This window comes from Thamnophis sirtalis, unplaced genomic scaffold (genome assembly GCF_051295495.1).
Source record: "Thamnophis sirtalis isolate CommonGarterSnake01/CBP01778 unplaced genomic scaffold, rThaSir2_p1.2 scaffold_1, whole genome shotgun sequence".
Lineage (NCBI taxonomy): Eukaryota > Metazoa > Chordata > Lepidosauria > Squamata > Natricidae > Thamnophis > Thamnophis sirtalis.
In genome coordinates this window covers 8,964,791-8,987,495 of record NW_028261381.1, presented here as the reverse complement: position 1 = coordinate 8,987,495, position 22,705 = coordinate 8,964,791, and the positions used below count along the sequence as shown (strand labels likewise).

The 22,705-nt window shown below is 41.8% G+C and overlaps 1 protein-coding gene across 1 annotated transcript in view; it reads left to right on the top strand.

Annotated features, from left to right (window-relative positions):
• PLCL1 (phospholipase C like 1 (inactive)) overlaps window positions 1–22,705 on the top strand; it is a 235,793-nt gene that overhangs the window by 169,319 nt on the left and 43,769 nt on the right. The window contains exons 2-3 of the mRNA XM_087707449.1: window positions 8,418–10,883; window positions 21,022–21,225. Coding sequence (XP_087563575.1) covers window positions 8,418–10,883; window positions 21,022–21,225 — 2,670 coding nt within the window. The remainder of the gene's footprint in view (window positions 1–8,417; window positions 10,884–21,021; window positions 21,226–22,705) is intronic.

Sequence of the window (22,705 nt, the reverse complement as noted above, 5' to 3'; positions counted from 1 at the left end):
TGTGGGATGGAAGTGGAGCTAAAATTATCTGTCAATACCTCCCAAAGACCCGTCAGATCACACAGGGTCGGCCTCCTCCGGGTTCCGTCCACCAGCCAATGCCATCTGGCTACTACCCGGGGGAGGGCCTTCTCTGTAGCAGCTCCGGCCCTTTGGAATGAACTCCCCGCAGAGATCCGGACCCTCCCCTCTCTCCAGGCCTTCCGGAAAGCCGTCAAAACCTGGCTGTGCCGGCATGCCTGGGATTGATGAGTTCACCTCCCCTCTCGACTGGTATGGCTATGTGATTTTCGTGTATTTTAATTATGTGTACTGTTGTTTATGTTCCCTTTCCCCTTTGAGTTGTTCGCCGCCCTGAGTCCCTCCTGGAGAAGGGCGGCATACAAATAAACCAAAACTGAAACTGAAACTGAAACTGTTTTTGAAAGATCAGATTGCTGTTTTCTTGTTGCTGTTTTAGGTATTTCAGTTCAAGAGTATTGTTCTCATAGTGATGAAATTATATTGTTACCCTCTGACCTGAAACGATATGGAACTCCAAAGTTTGCCTTGCGGCTTAATCCTGCGCATCTCTATTCAGAATGGTGTCCTTTGAATTTCATGAGATTTAGTCCAAGATATAATTTCTGTCCTATTTCCTGTAGCATGAGAAAATACTTCGTAGTTTTTGTTTTCTTCTTTGGTTACTCATGAGATATCAATGGTTACGGTGGCTGACAAACAAGAGACCTGAAAAAGTTCTCTGTAGAATGGAATGGAGTATGGAGTAGAGTGAAGTCTTGGAGTTCTTCTAGTCCAGCCCCCTTGCTCAAGCAAGGAGGCAAGTGGGCATGTCCAATCTCATCTTAAAGCCCTCCACTGATGAAGCACCAATAACTTCTGAATTTCTTCCACCACTGCTTCAAGATGGAATTGTTTTCTCAGAGAGGACTATTACATATTTGTTAATCTAGGTCAAGGGTAGTCAACCTTTTTATACCTACCGCCCACTTTTGTATCTCTGTTAGTAGTACAATTTTCTAACCACCCACCGGTTCCACAGTAATGGCGAGTTATAAAGCAGGGAAGTAACTTTACTTTATAACATTTATAAAGCCGAGTTACAGCAAACCCCTACCGCCCACCATGAAAGCTGGAACGCCCACTAGTGGGCGGTAGGGACCAGGTTGACTACCACTGATCTAGGTTCTCAGAGCAACAACTATATTTAGAAAACATACACCAGACAGGTCTTTGGAGTGGATCCCACCCTTTCTACTATTTCTTTATAAATAAAATAATAGCAGAATTCTTTGTCTGTTTGGAATTCAGGCCCATCATGAAAGTGAGAATAGGATTGCAGCCTAGATTTTTTTTTAAAAAATTACTTCATCCTTAGATGTGATGAAAAGAAGGAAAAGTTGATTCACTAATAAATACAGTACTGAGAACCACAGTAAATGTATAGGCTTAGACTTTGGGAACAATTTACTGATGGTGCCAGCCGAGTTTGACATGAAAAAAGCAAGGACTAAGCTGTGGAAAATCCCTGTTGCATCTGTTTTAATGCTGAGATTTGCCTGGGAAGTTGGATTTGGATTGGATTTATTTCATTTATATGCCGCCCTTTTCCCCGAAGGGGACTCAGGGCGGCTCACAATTCAATCAGGGAAGGGGGTACAGACAGGGGGATAAAAAAGACAAGACATAACAATACAAAATTTAAAAACACACAACAACCATACCATTCGAGAAGGGGGGCAAAAACTCTTTAGCCCCAGGCCTGTCGGAACAGCCAGGTTTTAAGGGCTTTGCGGAAGGCCTGGAGGGTGGTGAGGGTTCGAATCTCCACGGGGAGCTCGTTCCAAAGGGTCGGAGCAGCCACAGAGAAGGCTCTCCTCTGGGTGGTCGCCAGTCGGCATTGGCCGGCGGATGGAATTCGGAGGAGGCCTAATCTGTGGGATCTAATCGGTCTATTGGAGGTAATTGGCAGCAGGCGGTCTCTCAAGTACCCAGGTCCAATACCATGAAGGGCTTTATAAGTGACGACTAGCGCCTTGAAGCGTATCCGAAGACCAATAGGCAGCCAGTGCAGCTCGTGGAGGATAGGTGTTACGTGGGTGAACCGAGGTGCACCCACGATCGCTCGCGCGGCTGCATTCTGGACAAGCTGAAGTCTCCGAATGCACTTCAAGGGCTGCCCCATGTAGAACATGTTGCAGTAGTCCAGTCTAGAGGTCACAAGGGCACAAGTTGAACGTAGAGTTCTCAAAATATACTTTGTGGTGTCTTGGAGATTAAAATTGTATCATAGTAAAAGGTATCATGATAATAATGATAAATGCTACACAAAGCAGCTTCAGGGGAGCCTCTAAAAAAAGTTTGTTCAAGAATTTTGGCTACTGTACTCTGGATAAACATGAAATGAGATGATATGATTTCTAGAACCTGCTCTTTGAATAGCTGTTGATTAGATTGTCATCAAAACACATTCCAGGAGCAGGCATGCATTAATAATATTTATTATCCATCAGCGTACATAAAGTGGATGGAACAAGCAGTATCTATGGAAGAACCAGAAGATGTAGCTAATCCCTTGTAAAAATTCTTCCTGGTTCCAAAATAAATGGGCAAATGATTTCTTTCTTAAATAAAGTGCTTTTTTTGAAAAGAGCCGAGGTGGCACAGTGGTTAAATGCAGCACTGCAGGCTACTTCAGCTGACTGCAGTTCTGCAGTTCGGCTGTTCAAATCTCACTGGCTCAAGGTTGACTCAGCCTTCCATCCTTCCGAGGTGGGTAAAATGAGGACCCGGATTGTTGTTGGGGGCAATATGCTGACTCTAAACCGCTTAGAGAGGGCTGAACGCCCTATGAAGCGGTATATAAGTCTAACTGCTATTGCTATTGCTATTGCTAAAAAGTTATAGAGTTGTTCCTCTATTATTAAACATGATGCACTTGGTTTTTCCGCAAGGTAATCTTGGAAAAATGGGATGTATCTAACATTCATTCTTTGATTGCCAGAACTGCTGCTCCTCCCCACTTAACATTGTGTGCAGTGTTATAGTATAAGTGCTGTAGTTAGAAAATTGTCTTTCACCTGGCTTGAATTCAAAGGAAAAGATACCCAGATCACCATACATAATATTTATTAAGTGTGAGGTTTACTTCACTTAATATTCTACTTTAATATTTCTACATCATAAAAGAAATAACTTTAATGCTGTCATGATCCATGTGTCTTTCTTCCCCCTGAGCTATGGCCCAACTCCCACTGTAATTCTATCCACATGAGCAACTTACCTGTATACACATAACCAGACGGATATGGATCTATTTAAAATATATCCATTTGTTCATTTAGGTGCTGCCCTGGGAAATTTCTGATCTCTTAGTGTGTGTTTTTTTTAAAGGATGAGTTTTGCTGGTGATAGAAGTGTTATAAAATGCCAGCATGTCCAGACCAGTGACGTGCGGTCAGCTTTAGGCCTGGTGAGGCTCTTTTTAGACTTGTGGACTTCAACTCCCAGAATTCCACAGCCAGGCATGCTCAGTTCCGATTTAAAGCAACAGCATTTTCCCCCCTTGCAAAATAAGTTTTCCCGTTCTTTTTCTTCTCCCTCCCCCCTCCTTCCTCCCTCTCTCCCTCCCTCCCCCCTCTCTCAAACAGACACACGCACACAGAGAACTTCGATCCCTCTCTCATTCACTCACTCTCAAACACAAACACAGAAGTTGGATTGGATATATTTTCCAAAGGCTTGAAAACAGCTCCTCTGCCATACCCTCCCCCTCTTCCCCTGCTGCCTTCCGATCAAACTTTTTGAATTCCTCCCCCCTCCCCACACACGCACCTTTTCCAGCTGTTTCAGAGACGATTTCAACTCTGCTTCTCCCTGCCCTACCCTGCCCTGCCCTCATGAAAGGCCAGAGCTCTGAGTCAGACTGAGCTAGTTGCTCCCAGAGAACTCTAAAAAGCCTCTAAAAATGCCCTTTACAGGAGGCGAGAGAATACGTGCCTCATTTGCATAAGGAATTCTTTGCTTGTTAACCCTTGCTTAACTCTTAAAAGGCGAAAAATTCCTTATGCAAAAGAGGCCCCTAGTTTTCTGGCCTCCTCCTAGTTAATAATGAGAGCAGACACCAAGCCACTGTGACTTGAAATCTGGTAGCAACTACCCTGGCTTTAATTATTTTAAAAAAATTATTTAAAATTCTTTCCTTTCCCTGAGGAGACTGGTGAGGCCCCGCCTCCCTTGCCTCTAGTGACTGCACGTCCCTGGTCCAGACCAATATGCTTTCTTATTTTATATTCAAAGTCTACAACTCTCAGTTAAAATCTGGTCTTTTATAGACTGTGTTCCTCTATTCACCATTTCTGTTAGCGCCTGGTTGCATTTTCTGCTCCTTTTCAAAATGACTGTTATTGACTTGATATATCCTTTTAACAGCAACTCTGTATCACTGTTGACATTTAATTTTCAGTTAAAATGTTTTTAATTAAAATCTGACATCTTTCGGCATGCTAATGAAAATGGAATTACGGTTGCAGATTGCATTTGCGTGACTTTATGAATTTGTTTCAGGAAAATTGACTTTACATTAATTCCTGTAGCAGCAGTAGTTTGGTTAGAGGGAATGCTTTCTTGAAGAGAGGACTAAAGTTTCTAGTAATATTACTGATATATTAGAAGTGGAAGCAAAGTAACGAATGATGCTTATTAGTTATTCACCTATATTAACTATGTTTTCGTTGATTGAGCTTATGCTACGCTTCAGCCAAAAATGTAGTTATTCAAATAATTAAGAACCTCTTCATTGCTGAGTCACCAACTCATTATCTGACTGCATTATCTGAATCATCTTGCCTCACTCGCTACATTTTATGAATAGCTGTTGAGCCGAGGTGGCGCAGTGGTTAAATGCAGCACTGCAGGCTACTTCAGCTGACTGCAGTTCAGCAGTTCGGCTGTTCAAATCTCACCGGCTCAGAGTTGACTCAGCCTTCCATCCTTCCGAGGTGGGTGAAATGAGGACCCGGATTGTTGGGGGCAATATGCTGACTCTGTAAACCGCTTAGAGAGGGCTGAAAGCCCTATGAAGCGGTAAATAAGTCTAACTATTGCTATTGCTATTGCTTATAGCAGTGTTTTTCAACCACTGTGCCGCGGCACACTAGTGTGCCGTGACAGAGTGTAAGGTGTGCCATGGGAAAATTACTTTATATATAGTCAATATAGGCACAGTTAAATTTTTTTAACATTTTCTAATGGTGGTGTGCCTCATGATTTTTTTCATGAAAAAAGTGTGCCTTTGCACAAAAAAGGTTGAAAAACACTGGCTTATAGGATGTCACATTCCCTTACAATTTGTTGGCTACTTTTCCTATCAATGTTAAAAAAAAATCAAATGAGAAAGATAAAGACAGATACCTATCCAATGTCTTTTGGCTATTAGCTCTTTTATAAACTGCACAAACCCTAGAAACACTTTAAGGAATACATAAAGCACCAATCCTAAATTTATTTAAGTAGGATATAGAATTTGCTTAAGTATAAAATAAATCTCATCAATTTAACTAGGGATTGAGTATGTAAATAGGTTATATGTCCCAATGAACAAAATAAAAACACCACTATATACATATCATCCACTTCTATATTCTCCCCTACGCCTCCCCTTGGTTCTTTACAGTAGATGTAAAGTACTGAAAATTCTGTATTTTGCGTGGAAGAAGCTGTGTTCACATATTTGCATTTCACATATAAATGTCTTGAGCTTTTTTTGTTTTCTGTTGGGCAAATGTTTACTGAACCGGCAGAAATATAAATAACTTTAAAGTACATTTTTGTACTTTGTACCTTGGCATTTTATTTTTCAAAAATGAACACTGGATTGTCAATCTTGCGCTACTTATACAGTGATTATCAAAATGAACACAAAGAAACAATTGTAAGGTGTGTTTTTTTTAAAAAAAACCTCCATCTATTCTCATGCAATGTTTCCTCTTTATCCTCATGAGGAATTCTATTATCACCCAAGGGAAAACTTACAATCAAGTTCCTCCCCATCGGTTATTTCTTTTTCTTTAAAAAGATGGTGCTTTGGACTGTCTAAAGCCATTTGAAAAACAGTGTTTTATCCTGCTATATACTGGATGATCTTATGGATTCTCTAGCTTCACCCCGTGTTACAAGAGATGTAGTAAATTACCTTGTTCATAAGTAGCTGGGAATCCCCCCCTCCCTGCAGGCTCAGCTGTCCCTGGTCTGACTATGTGTAGTCTCTGCTCTTCCACCTGTCTTCCAAGTCTTATATGGGAAGCTGTTATGGCCCAGCAGGAGCCGTTGGACTCCGACAGTGAGGGGCCCTATGAGTCAGCTTTGGAGGATGTGGAGGACCCTGGACAGGGTTCTGACTCCGAGTAGGGCACAGAGAGGCTGGTTGGCCACCAGGAGGCGCCTGAGCCTTGGACCACTGGGGAGGAGCCAAGGGAGTTGTTCCTAGATGCCTGGCACCGGAGAGCTAATAGGCGTAAAGAACAGTTACGCAGTTGCAGGAGGTAATTGCACTCAGCTGGTGGTCATTAGGCCCCTCTCCAGACTATAAAAGGAATGCTTGTGCACACACACCTTTTGCAGAAGTCAACGCATTAACTAATGTTGGAGAACTGTGGTGTTAGCTTGGCAGGCTGGATTGCTGCCAAGGCTTGTCTGTGCTGGATTGCTGCCAGCCTGTCTGTCTGTGAATAAATTCCGTAAAGTATCTTTGGCTCGGAGTGCTTTGGTGTGGGCCGAGGGGGGGGGGGTCAGAACAGGAAGCCATATACCATTACAGGTGCAGTACCTAGAGGAGCTGTGCCAGTGTCTTGATTTCCAAAAGCTTCAGAACAGATGGCATTCCTCTAATGTTCAACACACAACCTCACCTACCTACTGAAGTGCTCCACAGTTGAAGTTTCCTTTTTCTCAGATATATCCCACCTGCTGGCATGTAGTCTGTGCTGGCCCTCTCCCAGTCTTTTCCACTCTCCTGCTATTTCTCCTTCCCACAGCATCCTCCCATCTGCACAAGGCATGTGCTGGCTTTCTCCTCCATGTCACCTTGCCTGGAGCTCCTGCCTCTTTCCACATAATGATTTGGAATTATTATGATAGCCGGGACTGAATGGGATTGCTGTTGCTAAGACATACAATCACATAACCTGAGGACTGCCTATATGATGCTACAATAATGATTATAGTACAGTAAAATCCTCAGCAGAAACATGATGTCAGCGTTCCAAGTATCATGTAGAATTAAATCAGAGTCCAAGGCAAAACATCCCTTTTGGTTCCAATTTAATAAAGCAGACATCTGAGGCACATCTGTGTTAATCCCAATACTGGAAATGACATCAGAATTCCACCCAGTTAAAAGTTCATGCTCTTGTCCCCACACCCACAATCCATCACATGGTCCAATCTTCTTCTTCCACGCTGGCATCCACACCCAGCTGCTTCCGGTCAGGTGTCAAAGTACGGAGACAAAAGATGACCTTGGCTTCTAGTAAAGAATGAAAACAATACATTTCACAATCCTACTCCTGTCTATTCCCCCCTCCCATCGACTATACTAAAGAACCAGCATAATGAAATAAGAGAAAGTGTGGCAGGCCAAAATTCTAAAAGGAATATAATTGCACATGAATTGTAATTTACAGGGCGGGGCATAACCTTTTCCTAGGGGGTCACAGCAAGATCGACAGCAGTTTACAACTTCCGCGACACCTCATTTTAAAGCCCATAAAAAACTGAATTGAATGAGCTATTAAATGTTAAATTTGCTTTAAGAATGGCTGGAAAATTCGATTCGGAAGAACAAAGGATCATTGACAGAATAAAATGCATTGCCTTTCGAGAGGCTCGCAATTGTTAAAGGAAAACAATGTCGAATTTTGGGGCAATGACGTCTGGCCGAGAAATTCGCCAGATCTCAATCCGGCAGAGAACATTGGGGCCATAATTAAGGATGAAGTGGAAGCTCTGATGATTCAGGAGCAAGGTCAAAATCGATATTCGGTTGAAACTTTGAGAATGAATTTGGAAACTGTGTTGAAAAATCTGGAAAATCGAACGGAACTGTTTGAAGATTTGTTGTGTTCTTATCCACCTCGTTTGAATGCTGTTCGAAGGGCTAATGGTGGTCATACTGACTATTAAATCGTGTCAATAAACTCAGTTTTTGATGGGCTTTCGAATGGTGTATGAATTATTTGTGTTGTTATTACAAGTGTTGCTGTGACCCCCTAGGAAAAGGTTATGCCCCACCCTGTATATACCAGTTGCTACCATGATTTTTTTTTGTTTACTATAATTGTCACCTTTATATTTTGCATTTATTTATAGTTTGTCATGTGACCAGAAAGCACTGATTTTCTTTTTCTTTTCCTTGACAGGATCCTTCAAAATGTGGACGCAAGAAAACAGTCTCCTTTAGCAGCATGCCCTCAGAGAAGAAGATAAGTAGCGCCAGTGACTGCATTAGCTTCATGCAAGCTGGCTGTGAACTGAAGAAAGTCCGGCTAAACTCTCGTATTTATAATAGATTTTTTACTCTTGACCCTGATTTGCAGGCACTTCGCTGGGAACCCTCTAAAAAGGATTCAGAGAAGGCAAAACTTGATATTTCTGCAATTAAAGAGATCAGATTAGGGAAGAACACAGAAACATTCAGAAACAATGGACTTGCAGATCAGATTTCTGAAGACTGTGCCTTCTCCATTATTCATGGAGAAAATTATGAATCTCTAGACTTAGTTGCCAATTCGGCAGATGTGGCCAACATATGGGTGTCAGGTTTACAGTACCTAGTTTCTCGTACTAAGCAATGTTTGGATTTGATAGAGAGTAGTCAAAATAGTCCACGGTTTGCTTGGCTCACATCTGTATTTGAAGCTGCAGATGTTGAAGGCAATGGGATTATGTTGGAGGACACAGCTGTAGAATTAATCAAACAACTGAACCCAGCCTTAAAAGAGTCCAAAATCAGATTAAAATTTAAGGAGATTCAAAGGAGCAAAGAGAAACTAACAACTCGTGTAACAACAGAAGAGTTTTGTGAAGCATACACAGAGCTTTGTACAAGACCTGAAGTTTATTTTTTGCTAGTACAAATATCTAAAAACAAAGAGTATGTAGATGCCAAGGATCTCATGCTTTTTTTAGAAGCTGAGCAAGGGGTTGCAGGTATCACTGAAGACATTTGCCTTGACATCATTCGTAGATATGAATTTTCACAGGAAGGGCAGTTGAAAGGTTTCCTTGCAATCGATGGGTTTACACAATATTTGTTGTCTCCAGAATGTGATATTTTTGATACCACACATATAAAAGTTGTTCAAGACATGACCCAGTCTTTATCACACTATTATATTAACTCATCTCACAACACCTATCTGATAGAAGACCAGGTCCGAGGGCCAGCAGATATCAATGGCTATATCAGGGCACTGAAGATGAGCTGTAGAAGTATCGAACTGGATGTTTGCGATGGGCCAGATAACGAACCCATCATTTGTAACTGTAATAATAGGGCATCACCTCTGTCCTTTAAATATGTAATTGAAGTAATCAACAAATTAGCCTTTGCCTCTTCAGAGTATCCTCTTATTCTCTGCTTGCAAAACCACTGCTCCATACAGCAGCAGAAAACTATGGCTGAACAAATGAAGAAGACTTTTGGGGCCAAACTGTACACAGATGCACCACTACCATCAGAAATGTATCTGCCATCTCCAGAGAAACTGAAAATGAAGATTATAATCAAAGGAAAGAAACTGCCTTATGGTAAGGATTTATTAGAAGGAGAAGTCACAGACGAAGATGAAGAAGCTGAAATATCTCGCAGAAAGTCTGAAGAATGTTTAGGGGACCCAAAAATGTCCTGGCTATGCAAAGAGCTTTCTGATCTTGTAACTATATGTAAATCAGTCAAATTCAAGGACTTTGAGAACTCAATGAAAAGTCAGAATTATTGGGAAATGTGTTCCTTCAGTGAAGGAGAAGCCAGTAAAATTGCAAATGAATGTCCAGAAGACTTTGTCAATTATAATAAGAGATTCCTGTCTCGAATATATCCAAGTGCTATGAGAATAGATTCCAGTAATGTAAACCCACAAGATTTTTGGAACTGTGGTTGCCAGATAGTGGCAATGAATTATCAAACACCTGGGCCAATGATGGATTTACATACTGGATGGTTTCTACAGAACGGGGGTTGTGGTTACGTCCTTCGACCTTCTGTAATGCGAGAAGAGGTGTCTTACTTCAGTGCAAACACAAAAGGCATCGTCCCGGGGGCTTCCCCGCAAGTTTTACATGTCAAAATCATCAGCGGACAAAACTTTCCAAAGCCCAAGGGGGCCTGTGCCAAAGGGGATGTCATAGATCCTTATGTGTGTCTAGAAATCCACGGCATCCCCGCCGACTGTACCGAACAGAGGACTAAAACTGTTCAACAGAACAGCGATAATCCCATTTTTGACGAGAGCTTTGAGTTTGAGATCAACTTGCCAGAGCTTGCCATGATCCGTTTTGTAGTCTTGGATGACGATTATATCGGCGATGAATTCATAGGCCAATATACGATCCCTCTGGAGTGTTTACGGTCAGGCTATCGACACATACCTCTGCGCTCCTTCGTAGGGGACATCATGGAGCACGTTACACTTTTTGTGCACATTGCAATAACTAACCAGAGCGGTGGAGTAAAGCCCCAAAAGCGTAGCCTGACGGCTAGAATGGGAATGAAAACTAGAGACTATACTATGCTGAGGAACACAAGCCTTAAGATTATAGATGACATCTTTAAGGTAGCTGTACACCCATTGAGGGAAGCAACTGACCTGCGGGAGAACATGCAGGTAAGGAAAACTGAGTCTTTTTTTTACTATAAAAATTGAAAGCTTAGTTTAACAAAATATCATATGAAATACACATCGGCCACCTTGAGCCGAGGTGGCGCAGTGGTTAGAGTGCAGTACTGCAGGCCACTTCAGCTGACTGCTAGCTGAAGTTCGGCTGTTCAAATCTCACCGGCTCAGGGTTGACTCAGCCTTCCATCCTTCCGAGGTGGGTGAAATGAGGACCCGGATTGTTGGGGGCAATATGCTGACTCTGTAAACCATTTAGAGAGGGCTGAAAGCCCTATGAAGCGGTATATAAGTCTAACTGCTATTGCTATTGCTATTATTGCCATTCCTGGTTATTAGGTTTTTTTTTTAATAGCTAGGATTACACTCACCATTAGTGAAATTTGCCTGCTGTTTTCTATTTTTACGGTGTCAAAAAACTGAAGCTTAGGATTTTTTGCTTGCCTTGAAGTTGGAGGCTTTCAAATTTCTCCATATTATTCTTACGCTCCTGAATTTTTCTGCAACAAGGAGCTAGTTGGTTTTTTTAAAGTGCTCCTCTGTGGCCGATAAATTGGATTACAATATATCTGCACTATTATTTGAGAGGCATTGTTTATACACTTCTATATATAATTCTTATAATATCCTCCCATTTTTCTGGAAGGGAGGATGCACACGCACAGCACTGGACAATACAATTGTGTGTATGAGAGAGAGGGGGAGGAAGAGGGAGGGAGGAAGAGACATTCATACTTTGAGTGCTGTCCCACGAATACAGAATTCTAGAAACTGGAACATATTACTAATTGCAGAACGCTGTTATTTAGAGAATGTTATTATACTTAAAACAATTATAAACCTGTACTTTAAGAGTAAATCCCCTTAAATACAGTGAGATTACTTTTGCATAATCAAATTTGTAACATTAAATTCTTCTGAACTCTTATCTTCTTCTCAAGCTAGTTCCCAGTTATACATGGACTTGCACGTATAAATGTATTTTTAAAGCATCAATTCAATTGTTTAGATAAGCTGTTTCCTCTTAATTTTTCATTTCAAGATATTTAGAAAACAAGGCTTTACTCGTAGAAGAGTCATGGAACATTTCCCATCGCAGGAGCAAATATATTAGTAATATGTTCAGTTACTGATACATAATTTTTTCTCCCACAGTATGTAAACTTTAGTGATTTATGATTGGAGACCAAATAAAAAATAGCAGTGTGACTTACAATATAAAACAAACAGCAAGACAGATTTGTGACAAAATTTTAAGATTGTTCTGGGCAGCCCCTCTGCTAAGTGATGACCAGGCCCCATACTTTCTGGGGGTAACATTGCTACTTTTCTGGAAATTTTTGGTGAGAGATTGGAAAGTGAGAAGGAGGTAATTTCCATATTTGACCAATTCATACACTAGGAAAGGTGGGAATATAAACTCTGCACGCCAAGTACAGAGGAGGAGACAGTGGAGTATGACAAAGGTTTCTGACTTAGTAGTGATAATGACATCCGAACAAATACAAAAATTGATGCACTTAAAGCTTTTCATTACCAATCTGGAAGGTTAAAGGGATTAAATCATGCAAGCGTGAAGTACTCTTCTGGGTAGAAAATGTATTGTTCTGCAGACCCAGATGCTTAAAGACTGGAAATGATCTGTAACCATCAAAGTCATTAAAAAGGGTGACATCGAACCCAAGATGCTTACCGATAAATTATATGCCAGGATTTTTTTAAGTAAAAAAAATTAATTGTGGGACAAATGGATTTTAAGTCAGGCTTTTTGATTTGGGGGAAATGCATCAACATGGTGGTGGTGGTGGTAGGGAATGCAATAGCAATAGCAGTTAGACTTATATACCGCTTCATAGGGCTTTCAGCCCTCTCTAAGCGGTTTACAGAGTCAGCATATTGCCCCCCACAGTCCGGGTCCTCATTTCACCCACCTCGGAAGGATGGAAGGCTGAGTCAACCTTGAGCCGGTGAGATTAGAACAGTTGAACTGCAGATAACAGTCAACTGAATTGGCCTGCACCCTAACCACTGCGCCACCTCGGCTTTTATTCACCTGAAAACAGATTGTCCTGAGACAAAGCCAGCTTCTTCCTCTATTGACAATCATGAATGACAGCTAATCATTATGTTCTGTGAAGATACCTTATGCCAGTCGAAGGTCATCCTCTACCACTCTCACACCCTTAATTCGCATGCAAGTAGGAGTTAAACAAGGATTATCCTTGCCCCCTCTTATTTCATTCCTATGTTAATGGTGTTATATGGACCATTTCCAAACATGAATCTCTATTTCCATTAAAGCATGTTTCTGTGCTTCTTTATACATTTTTCTTGGACCAAGGATGGCTTTTTTTTATTCCCTGCGCTGTTCATCAAATACTCTCTGAATGAGGATTTGGAAAGAAATCATCCCAAGATGAACGTGTTCCTTTTCACCGAGAAGCAATAGCAGCAGAAATAGTAAAGTGGTGATTTTCAAATTGAGCAAGTAAAAGCTGTCCCCATATTCAAGTATTTTCTTGCAGCCCTTCTTCCGGCGCACATGGGACTCATGAGGCAAGAGCCCTGGTTCAAAAGGCTGCAGACGCAATTAGTACATTTGCCAGTGTGGATGTTCCCGCGACGAAGTAATGCTAATTTTTGAGGTTTGGGTGTTCAGTTTTTGCATTGATTCTGACTTCTCTCACTCTGAAATGATGAGGTTTAAATATATTAAGATTCTATTGTAATTGCTATGTTCTATTTCCAATACTTTGGATAGGATTAAAAGAATATGCCACCTTTAAGCATTGACTGAGACAATACTTTTAGGGTGTTTGGCTGGCTCAGCTGATTTTTGATACTGATTTATTTCTGCTTGGGGAAAACAAAACTTTAGCCATTTTTTTTCTTTTAGCAATAGCAATAGCAATTAGACTTATATACCGCTTCATAGAGCTTTCAGCCCTCTCTAAGCGGTTTACAGAGTCAGCATATTGCCCCCACAGTCTGGGTCCTCATTTCACCCACCTCGGAAGGATGGAAAGGCTGAGTCAACCTTGAGTCGGTGAGATTTGAACCGCTGAACTGCAGATAACAGTCAGCTGAAGTGGCCTGCAGTACTGGCACCCTAACCACTGTGCCACCTCGGCTCTTTGTGGCATTTCTTCTTCCGTTTTAATTTATATCTTGGTAGAGCAGTGATAGCGAATCTTTTTATAAAGGCATGCCAAAATTGTGCATGCGCATGCTATCGCACGTGTGTGCGTGCCCACAACCACATTGCAATGTGCCCCACCCACCTGTGCATGTGTTTGTGATCCCACCCCCCACACATGTGTGCACGATCGGAGGCTTTCCTGGTGAGGGCGAAAAACAGGTCCATCAGGCCAACCGGAAGTGGCCCATTGGGCTTGTTTTTTGCCCTCCGAAGGCTCCGAAGGCTTTCCTGAAGCCAGGGGAGGGCAAAAATGTCCTCCCCCCGCTCTACGGAAGGCTGAAAATGAGCTGGCTGGCGTGCGCATGCGCGCCGGAGCTGATGGCTCACGTGCTGGCAAATATGGCTCTGCGCACCATAGGTTCACCATCACTGTGACAGAGCAATGGATGTTACAATATGAATAAAGAGAATGGGTTTTATATGATGTATTATAATGTCTGATATATTATAATGGATGTATTAAAGAAGTATAGGAATAATTCGATGCAGCTTACATTTTAGTATTAACAACAATAATAACAAAAATAGATAAGCAACCTAAATAAATGATAATAATATGTGGTAATATATTGAAGGGGTGATTGCAAACAAAACTCGGTCACAATTATAAGACAAAAATCCAATACCAGGGAGCAGATCATACTCTACTCCAGAGTCTCCCGGGAAGAGCCAGGATTTTAGATCTTTACAAAAGCATAAGTGGGTCAGGCTTGTATGCTCGTGAGGAAAGTACCGTTTCATAGCATCTTAAAGCCCAGAGAGAGAGGTTATTCCGTAGATCAGGAATGTTAAACTCAAGGCCCTTGAGCCGGATCCGGCCCATCGGGTGCTTAGATCTGGCCTACAGGCCCATCCTGGGAACAATGAAGGACCGGTCCTTGGTGCCTCTGCCAGCGAAAACAGCAGAGAGGGCTTTGTTTTCGGCCATGACGGCCTTTTGCAAACCTCAGCCAGTGAAAACAGAGCTTTGGGAGGCCCCTCCCCTTCCGGGCTCCATTTTCCCTGGCAGAGGGCTGAAGGAGGACCTTGCCGCTGAAAATGGAGCCTCGATGAGTGACATTGAGCTGGGCATGCCCTCTGGCATGCGTAGAAGCGTTGTGCCAGTAGTAAAAAATCTTAGCCACTGCCCCTGGCCATGTTCACTCCCCCCCTCCCCGAGTTCAAACACAACCCTGATGCGGCCTTCAATGAAATCGAGTTTGACACCCCTGGCCTAGATCCTCACAAGAGACATTGATTTACAGTTTGCACCTGGATTATCTCAACTCAGGCAAATGTTACTATCTGAGAACAGGAGAAAGTTGATCTTGTAGGCATACAGGTCTGAAGTTATGAAGGGCTTTGTAAGTGACAACCAACTTCTTGAAATGCATCTTGAAGGTCATCAGTAACCAATGCAGCCCACAAAGTAATAAACCTGGGCAAAATGGATATTTCCTGTAACTATTCCCGCAACTGCATTCTGGACCAGCTGTAACTTCTGCATGATTTTCAAGGCTAGTCCCATATAGAGTACAGAAGTAGTCCAGACAGGAGTTAACTAAAGCACAATCCAGGAAATTGGAATTCAATGTTCACTATTGGATAAGGTGACCAGATTTTCAGGTTGGTAAAGAGGGACACCTGTGACCGGGGGGGGGGGGGGGGGCTTGATTAAAAATTTTATACGGAGCAACAAAAATTTTCATACAACGCAAAAATAGTATTGTAATATTGTTTTCATTTCAACATAACTACAATTTACAAATATAAATTGTAACTGTTGCCAAACATCAAAATTTTGATCGCGTGACCATGAGGATGCTGCAACGGTCGCTAAGTGTGAAAATGGTCGCTAAATGTGAAAAATGGTCATCAGTCACTTTTTTCAATGCCATTGTAACTTTGGTCACTGTACCACCTTTCTTGCCACAGTTCTTAAGTGAATAACTGCAGCTGGTATTTTGTATTTTGGATAGAATCTTTTTTTAAATAGTCTAAGACAATTTAAAAAAAGAATCCACACAGAATAAAACTATTTTAAAAAATCCTATGCACAATAAATAAAATATTATTTTAAAATACATTAAAAAAATAAAAGAAAAAAACCCAGCTCACCAGCAGGCACAAGTGAGCACTCCAAGTCAATCCAGAATGATGTAGATGTTAATACAAAGAACTGAGCAAATTAAAATGGTGAAATTAGTCAGGGAAATATTTTTCAAAGAAACTTTGCCACCATTTTTTCCACACAAGCCGAACTCCAACCTCCGTGCCCCTCCCCTCCGGAAAATAAAGGAAAGAACACTTGCTAAGTATTTCCTGGAGCTCTATGGTACTGGGTCATCTTTTCTTATAAAAGTGAGTAAAAAGGGTGGGGGGGTCCATTTTCTTGCTTTAAAGTTTTAATATCTTCAATGAAAGTACTGAGACAGAGAGAGAGAGGTTAGACAGCGTGTCTTTTGTCTTGCCCCGGTTAGGATTTCTTAAGCAAATCCACTGGGCTTTCAACATGAAGCCAGAAAATCGGGACTTTTTTAAAACGCCCCAGGACACGGGACAAATTGTTATAAATCGTGACTGTCCCGCTGAAATCGGGATGTCTGGTCACCTTACTATTGGAACATAAGATGGACCCATACAAAGATCACCATAGTCACAACTGCCAGTTGTTCATTGAGCATGAGCCAAAAACCATGGAGGAACTTAAAATTATGCAAAATTTCCTCTGGGAGACTACAACCACACCATACTCTAAAAATGGCAAATCTCTGTAAATGGACATTGGAGGACCTTGGTTCTTAATTCCAAAATGACCAGTCTGGTAGTGTTGAGCCCAAGGGTATTTGTTCCCTCCGAATTCCCAGCCCTTGGACCCGGATGGCGCTGCCTGGATTGTCATATTTTTTTTCCTTTTTCTGTAGCTGTTTCAAATCCCCTATGTGTCTTTCCAGTATGTAAGGAAGTGGTAAGAATCTCAAGCTGGTGCTTTCCAAATGCATTCGGTCTCCCGGCTGGTGTGGAAAATTCTGAGAATTGCAATTCCTTAAAATCTGGAAGGCCCCAAGTTGGGGAAAGCTGTGTACAGCAAAACATCAGTTGTAATTAACATAAAATGAATGAGCTTGTAAAATTTGCATTTAAACAGCAATGTTCTGTTAATATTTGTAGGTCAATGAAGAGAATGGCTTGTAAGAGTTCTTTTTATTTAGCCATGAAGTTGAGATTTGCTTAAGTTCTTCTGGGGAAATTGTTGGATTTCTTTATACAAAGAAAGCCTATTGTAAACTAAAAATAAATGTTAATATTGCCAAACAACGGAAATTCGGCTCTTTTACTATTATAGGCTGTAATCAGTTCCATACACACAGATGTTCCATTCAATTTCTGTTCTATTTGGATTGCAACGATAGCAGCCAAATGTCGGTTCAGAGCCAAGTTGGCCTACAATTCAGGTGGCTTTTTCAGGACGCATCTCTGTAAAGGAATGTTGCATCTTGCAAATTCCCTACTGCTGAATTGTGATAAGCAAGGAAAAGTGTTCTTCAGCGTTAGGGGTTAGATAGCGGTTAAAACTTGTAATAGATGATGGCTCTGTTCAGATGTCTTCAGTTCTTTCTTTGGTAGACTTGGATCTGGAAGGGTCTGTGCAATTGGAGACCTATTAAGCAAATCATCCATCAGCAAAAGCCTATTAGTCAGCTACTAGACATCATCCCTGCATTTGTATCCTCCGACATACAATTAAAAACAAAATCCTAGTGAACTGGACGGGGGTTTGAATATCAGCATGCTGGGCCTGAATTACAAATGTATATGATAAAAGTGAATATGTGATTAATTGCTAAGGCCCAATCATAAATGCAGTTCACATTTGTTTGAGTTTTGTGATTAATCATTCCTTATGGCGCTGGATACAATTTCCCTGGGTTAACAAAGTCAAGAGCCGAGGTGGCGCAGTGGTTAGGGTGCAGCACTGCAGGCCACTTCAGCTGACTGTTATCTGCAGTTCAGCGGTTCTAATCTCACCGGCTCAAGGTTGACTCAGCCTTCCATCCTTCCAAGGTGGGTAAAATGAGGACCCAGATTGTTGTTGGGGGCGATATGCTGACTCTGTAAACCTCTTAGAGAGGGCTGAAAGCCCTATGAAGCGGTATATAAGTCTAACTGCTATTGCTATTGCTATTGCTAATCTAAGCTCAGAATCAGCAGGGTACTCATTTACGGTTCCACCACAAAACCAAAGTAGACTAAAGCGCGCTCGACGAAAGCGCGTACCTGACGTCATCACAGTGCGACAAAAACAGCACGCTGTGAGTGGTAAACTTAAAATTAATGCGAAAACCTTACCCTAACCTCCCCAAACCTAACCCTAAACCTAACCCTAAACCTAAAGCGCCCTTTTTTCTCTGTGGTCGTATTTGTCGTGCTGCTGATGACGCGCTTTAATCGGGCGCGCTTTAGTGGACCGCGGTTTTGACGGGTCACACTCATTTACATCAGTGACGCAGAGCTTCTCTCAGAGAAATGGCCAGCCTGTCTTCTGACTTACTAGATACACCATGTCAGAAAAGAGCATCACTTACTGAATGCCTTTTTCTTCCCCAAAAGCAAGATCAGCCCAGTCTCCTTGAACTATGAGATGGGGACCAATAAATTTAATAATGTAATAATAATGTATAGAAAAATAATGTACAGGAGATTGGAAACATGCAGAAGAGGCCTTCATCCTGCAGTGGATTGACAATGGCTAAAATGATGGTGGTGAATAATATATGAGCATTTTGAATACGAATGATAGTTTGTTTTGGGATGTTGTCATTTTCAAGAAATAAACATCCAAGAAAGCAAACAAAAACATTTTGGAGAGTGAATATTGAATATTGTCTATGTGCTAGATCAGGGGTGCTTAAATTTGGCCTGCTGCGCCAAATTTAATAGACCGGCACATGGTGCCCCTGGCAGCCAAAATGGAGCATGGGAGGGCTGTGCACAACCACCGTTTTAGCTGGCAGGGTGCTGCAGGAGGCATCAATCCTGTCTCTCCCCCCCCCCATCCAGCCAATCCTGTCTCTCTCCACCCCCCCCCCGCCACCCTACGGAGGAGAACTACAATGCTGATCTGGCCCTCGAAGAAATCCAGTTTGACATCCCTGCGCTAGAGGATGGCAATGGCATTTGCAGCAAACCACAGTAATATTAGCATAATGATACATGCATCGTGATGTCATCACACATATGCCGCTGTTATATACTTGCATCCTAGTTCCTGGCGCACCTTATGCAAATCATGACATGTGTGTGTTGATGCTGTCACTCATGACTTTGTGACTTGCCTTAGCAGTAGCAGTTAGACTTATATACCGCTTCATAGGGCTTTCACCACCCTCCAGGCCTTCCGCAAAGCCCTTAAAACCTGGCTATTCTGACAGGCCTGGGGCTAAAGAGCTTTTGCCCCCCTCCTCGAATGATATGGTTGTTGTGTGTTTTAAATTGTGTACTGTTATGTTTGTCTTTTTTATCCCCTGTCTGTACCCCTTTCCCTGACTGAATTTTGAGCCGCCCTGAGTCCCCTTCGGGGAAAAGGGCGGCATAGAAATATAATCAATCCAATCCAATCCAATCCTTTCAGCCCTCTCTAAGCAGTTTACAGAGTCAGCATATCGCCCCCACAGTCTGGGTCCTCATTTTACCCACCTCGGAAGGATGGGAGGCTGAGTCAACCTTGAGCCGGTGAGATTTGAACCGCCGAACTGCAGTTAGCAGTCAGCTGAAGTGGCTGCAGTACTGCATTCTAACCACTGTGCCACCTCGCCTTCTCTTGCTCTCTAACTATGGAGTGTTTGCCCCTTCAGTGCTGCAGCCCAAATTAATCTCCAACTTTAAATCAATGCTAAAAATATTAATTTAAGATACTGTGCATACCATTTCTTTCTCTTTAGCGTGATAGTGAATACACCGTGGTTCTGATTTTGGGTACTTCAAAGTACTCGAGCCTTTTTATGTGTGCTATTTTGGTTTGAAAAGAAATGGACAGAAGTATTTTGAGCTTTATAGAAAAGGGTATGTTATGTATGGTAAGATGTAGTTCTCTTCAAAGCTGTCAAAAAGAAAATGAATTGGTATTGGTCTCATGTATTTCTCTGTGAAAATTTATTCTTGCACTTTGTGAATCCTATATGAGGTATGACTCTCTATGGCACATGTGCCCGAAGTGGCACATGGAGCCATGTCGCCTGGCACATGCGGCATCGCTCGTTCTCTTCCGGGTTTCTGGCACACATGCGCATGTGACGATCAGCTGGCCTTTGTGTGTGCAGCAGTGCGGGAAACCGGAAGATCTGATCTTCCGTTTTCCGGGCGTGAGCATGCGCGCCAGCCAGCTGCTCGGCATGTGCGCATGCGTGGCAAAAAACAGAAGACTTGCTGGTGCACCAGAAACCAGAAGTACATTTTCCAGCAGACGCATGCTCCTCTTCGTGGTCACAGTCCAGATGAGAGAGCACACGGACGAGAAGTGCTCCCTTTTTGGCACTCGGTGCTGAAAAGGTTTGCTATCATTGCTCTAGAGCAGTGGTTCCCAAACTTGGCAACTTTAAGATTTGTGGACTTCAACTCCCAGAATTCTCCAGCCAGCTCAGAATTCTGGGAGTTGAAGTCCACAAGTCTTAAAGTTGCCAAGTTTGGGAACCACTGCTCTAGAGGTCCTATCAGTACTGAATGTGGTAGCTACACTTGTCTTTTAATTTATAAATTATGCTAGTCTGTGGAAATTAAGATAGCTGAAGCCAACAGTGAGATCCATCTCTGCTGCTACTTTCTATGGCACTGTTGTCCAATCATGGAGACACTCATAATATAATACTGATTCTGAGTCTCAACAATCTGTAAAAATACTGTACATGGTGATTGCAGTGAGAATAACTGTTTTTTCCCCCATATTTTCATTAGAATTCCATTCTGTCGGTGAAAGAACTTTGTGGCCTCCCACCAATTACCAGTCTGAAGCAATGCATTTTGACCTTGGTTTCACGGCTTGTGAACAACGACAGTGTCCCTTCAGTGGCTCTCTGCATGAAGGACAACTTTCCTTATCTAGAACCATTGGGAACCCTGGCAGATGTGCAGAAGAAGGTTCTAGCTGCTTATGACCAGGTTTGAGTTTTTGGGTGTTTGTATTATGAAAAAAAATATTTGAATTCAAAAGATGGAAGCAGGCCATTCCATCTGCCATGCGCGGTACAGAACAAGAGTATGCTCTATTATATTTTCTGTTAATGAGGCAAAAAAAAATAAGCTTTTTGGCAGAAGAAGTCCAATTCTCAGTCACATTTTAATAAGGGTTTTAACAACCGATCAACAAATGTTTTAAAGAGAAAGATATGTTTAGCTCACCAAAGAGAAGGTTAAAAAAGATTTGATAGGCATGTTCAAATATTGGAAGTGCTGTTGTGCAGAAGATATGAAAAGAGACAAGGTTAAACAAGATCAAACACAGTAAATGGAGATTTCAGGAAGCATATTTTCACAGAACATTTAGAAATAGTTTTTAACACGATGAGGTTTCCCCCCCCAGGGGAATAGACTATTTTAAATACTGATGCTTTTGGGGGGAAATATTTAAGCAAAGTCTGGATGCTTTAATTATATTCCCGCACTGAATGAGAATTGGAATAGTTGGTCTTGACATTAAGATCCATTTTTTAAAAATTCTGTGATTCAAATTGTCGCTGGGATTACGACGTTAGAACCAAAATGGAACTGTCAGCAGATTTAAGAGGAGAATTGATATTAATTCTAACAAAAAACACATTCTCTATTGATAAGAAGGGAAATTTTGGGAGTTGTTGGGGAAGGCTATAATAGAAAGCAGTGGAGAAATTGTGACAATGGAAGAGAGAGAGATATGCCCTAGGAGATCCATGAACATCATCTAGCAGTTATTTATATATTTATTGTTTGTTTGTTTGTTTGTTTATTATTTGATGAGAACATGACAGAAGATAACTGTCAGAAGATAGAATGGAAACTTAAATCTCACAACCCATCGACAATCTCAACCATAGTTCCAGCTGGGAAATTATGAGAATCCTAGACTGCGCTAAATTCAAAAATGCCATCAAACTTGGCATTCAGACGAATTAGACATTGGTAGGCACATAGAAATAAACCACATTTACAGACCATTCAAAAGAGATAATTTAAAAAAGCTAAGAATGAAAAACCAAAAGACCAGAACACATCCTATCCATTACCCACCACTCATATATAAGCATGTATTAATACCGGGCATAGAATCAATCAGAAAATGATACCCTAATTAAGGAACTACCTAGATCAGTGTTTCTCAACCTTGTCAACTTGAAGATGTCTGGACTTCAACTCCCAGAATTCCCCAGCCAGCGAATGCTGCGAATTCCCAGCGAATTCTGGGAGTTGAAGTCCAGACATCTTCAAGTTGACAAGGTTGAGAAACACTGACCTAGATGAAAATCACACCCCCACAAATAGCAGAGCCCCACATTGACTCACATTGAGGATGTTACCCAGTTGGTAATGAAATATCTGTAACGAAACAGCTGAGCTCAGAGAGCACTCAGGACTCCACAGTAATGTAGATTTTTGTATGTGTAGT